The sequence below is a fragment of the Etheostoma cragini genome, chromosome 12, assembly GCF_013103735.1.
Source record: "Etheostoma cragini isolate CJK2018 chromosome 12, CSU_Ecrag_1.0, whole genome shotgun sequence".
Lineage (NCBI taxonomy): Eukaryota > Metazoa > Chordata > Actinopteri > Perciformes > Percidae > Etheostoma > Etheostoma cragini.
Genome location: NC_048418.1, coordinates 62,104 through 65,362, shown reverse-complemented (window position 1 = coordinate 65,362; position 3,259 = coordinate 62,104). Strand labels below are relative to the sequence as shown.

The window sequence follows — 3,259 nt, the reverse complement described above, 5'->3', positions numbered from 1 at the left end:
GCAGGACGCAGCAGGACGCAGTAGGACGTAGCAGAGCGTAGCAGGACGTAGCAGAGCGTAGCAGGACGCAGCAGGACGTAGCAGAGTGTAGCAGGACGTAGCAGAGTGTAGCAGGACGTAGCAGGACGCAGCAGGACGTAGCATAGTGTAGCAGGACGTAGCAGAGCGTAGCAGGACGTAGCAGGACGTAGCAGAGCGTAGCAGGACGTAGCAGGACGTGTAGCGGGACCATGGCAACAGCTGCTACCTCCCTGATTCGGAACTAGGTTATTAACTAGGTTATTAACTAGGTTAGGAACTAGGTTATTAACTAGGTTATTAACTAGGTTAGGAACTAGGTTATTAACTAGGTTATTAACTAGGTTAGGAACTAGGTTATTAACTAGGTTAGGAACTAGGTTATTAACTAGGTTATTAACTAGGTTAGGAACTAGGTTATTAACTAGGTTATTAACTAGGTTATTAACTAGGTTATTAACTAGGTTATTAACTAACAATCATTTCTTGGACATGGATGCACATAAATTTAAGGATAGAAAGATGGAGGAGAGAGGAGCTCAGTGTGTCACAGGAAGACACACACACACACACACACATACACATACAGACACACATACAGACACACACACACACACACACACACACACATATATACAGACAAACACACACACATTTAAACACAGACACACACAGCCGGACACACTGACTCTAACTAACGTCTAAATCTTTGCAGCTGTAACCGTGACGACGCTGCCGCCAAGGAGGCAGAGTGTCCTGAGCCCCGTGTGCATGGCGAGGGGGGGGGCGTGCTGGCCCGCCTGGCGTTCCCCCCCCACCCCCCCGTGGCGTCGTGCCAGCGGGTGAACCTGGACATCACCACCCTGATCACGCTGGTGTCGGCGCTGAGCCACGGCCGCTGCCGCCTGGCGTTCCGGGAGCCGGTGCTGACGGAGCAGGCGGCGGAGGAGCGCCGGGCGCCGGTGCTGCCGCCGCTGCACGCCTTTATGGCGGGGAAGGAGCTGTTCGCCTGTCGCGCCGCCGTGGACGACTTCCAGCTGATCCTGCAGACGCTGGGGGGGCCGGGTGAGCGCCAGCGTGCCGCGGCGCTGCTGCAGCGCGTCACCGTGGTGGAGGACCGGCCCTCGCCGCGCACGCTGCGCCTGGCGCCCAGCGCCAAGGTGACGCCGCGCTCGCTCAGCATCTTCGGCACCGGGGACTCGCTACGGGCCGTTACCATGACGGCCAACAGCCGCTTCATCCGCGCCGCGGCCAATCAGGGCGTCCGCTACAGTGTGTTCACCCACCCCCCCCGCGCACTCACCGAGGGGAAGGAGTGGAGGGCCACGCCCGTCTGACCGCCGGGGATCATGGGAGTTAGAGGAAATCATGGGTGTTGGAGGCGGGGATCATGGGAGTTAGAGGCTGATGCGGCCAGGGCTGATGGGAGTTTGAGTCTCCAAGCACTGGGCAGAATCAGGCACAACAAACCTTTTAATAAAGCTTAAAAAGCATCATTCTTTTTTCTTTGAGATTGTTTTAGGGTCACGTTTCACCTATGCTGCTACGGTGCAGCTGGGGCTGATGGGAGTTTAAGCTTTGAGATTACTTTCTCACGGCAACGCTTTGGTTTAAGAAGAACGTCTGCTGTTATGTTTCTGTTTCAAAGATCAATAAAGCTTCACAGTCACTTCCTGCTCTGCTGTCATGTCTTACTGTGACATCATCACTGTGACATCAAACCTCACTCAGTGATTGGTCGGGTTTTAGATTCAGGATAAAGATAATGTAGAAGTTAGAGTGCCACTTCCTGAGCTCCACGGATGCAACTCAATCACCGGTCGCATATCTATCTCTCTCTCTCTCTCTCTCTATCTATCTATCTATCTATCTATCTATCTATCTATCTCTATATATATATATATATTAGAGCTGGGCAGCAATTAAAAGTTTTAATTGCATAATTTCCCTGATTAATTGCAAAAGTAAATAATTCTAAAGTAGTGTATGTAGTGTATATAGTGCATAAAGTAGTGTATATAGTGTATAAAGTAGTGTATAAAGTAGTGTATATAGTGTATAAAGTATAATGTATTCATCATGTCCAGAGGTGTCCATGTGGTTGGAACGTGTTGCTAAGCAACTCCTTCTTATGTCCACGTCCTTCTGTTGTTGCTCTAACTCTGCAGCCTTGCTGGACTGGGTTTAGAGCCCCACAACTTTACTGCACTTCACAGGACACTGTCCAACGCGCTGTTAAGCAGAGACACTGAGGGACACTGTTAAGCAGAGACACTGTGGGACACGGTCCAATGCACTGTTAAGCAGAGACACTGTGGGACACTGTCCAACGCGCTGTTAAGCAGAGACACTGAGGGGCACTGTTAAGCAGAGACACTTTGGGACAATGTCCAACGCACTGTTAAGCAGAGACACTGTGGGACACTGTCCTACGTGCTGTAAAGCAGAGACAATGAGGGACATTGTCCAACGCGCTGTAAAGCAGACAATGAGGGACATTGTCCAACGCGCTGTAAAGCAGACACTGAGGGACATTGTCCAACGCACTGTTAAGCAGAGACACTGAGGGACATTGTCCAACGCGCTGTAAAGCAGACACTGAGGGACATTGTCCAACGCGCTGTTAAGCAGAGACACTGTGACAGAACGCTGGAGACAAAGCAGGGGACATGATCAGAAGGCTTGCAGCAGCGATCAGATTTTGTCTCTATTTGTACTATCTGTCCTAACTGCGGGGACTTTATTTGACACATTCCACTGCTGTGCAACTTTAATACAGTGTCCCGCGCATGTCTCAGCATAATGTCTGTCCTCTGTTTTCATTCCAGTCAGAGCACGTGAATGCAGCGCCCACTTTTCATCAGTATAATGCACTGGAACGCCGAGATAATTCTGATTACCCAGTGAGTCCACTAGTCCCCAGTGAGTCCAGTAGTCCCCAGTGACTCCAGTAGTCCAGTAGTCCCCAGTGACTCCAGTAGTCCAGTAGTCCCCAGTGAGTCCAGTAGTCCCTAGTGACTCCAGTAGTCCAGTAGTCCCCAGTGAGTCCAGTAGTCCCTAGTGACTCCAGTAGTCCAGTAGTCCCTATTGAGTCCAGTAGTCCAGTAGTCCCCTGTGAGTCCAGTAGTCCCCAGTGACTCCAGTAGTCCAGTAGTCCCCTGTGAGTCCAGTAGTCCCCAGTGACTCCAGTAGTCCAGTAGTCCCCAGTGAGTCCAGTAGTCCCTAGTGACTCCAGTAGTCC

At 51.2% G+C, this 3,259-nt stretch overlaps 1 protein-coding gene across 1 annotated transcript in view; it reads left to right on the top strand.

Annotated features, from left to right (window-relative positions):
* c12h7orf25 (chromosome 12 C7orf25 homolog) overlaps positions 1–1,490 on the top strand; it is a 1,623-nt gene extending 133 nt beyond the window's left edge. The window contains exons 2-3 of the mRNA XM_034887308.1: positions 734–1,359; positions 1,401–1,490. Of these exons, the coding sequence (XP_034743199.1) occupies positions 734–1,355 (622 nt within the window). The 3' untranslated portion in view covers positions 1,356–1,359; positions 1,401–1,490. The remainder of the gene's footprint in view (positions 1–733; positions 1,360–1,400) is intronic.
* Positions 1,491–3,259: the final 1,769 nt, after the last annotated feature.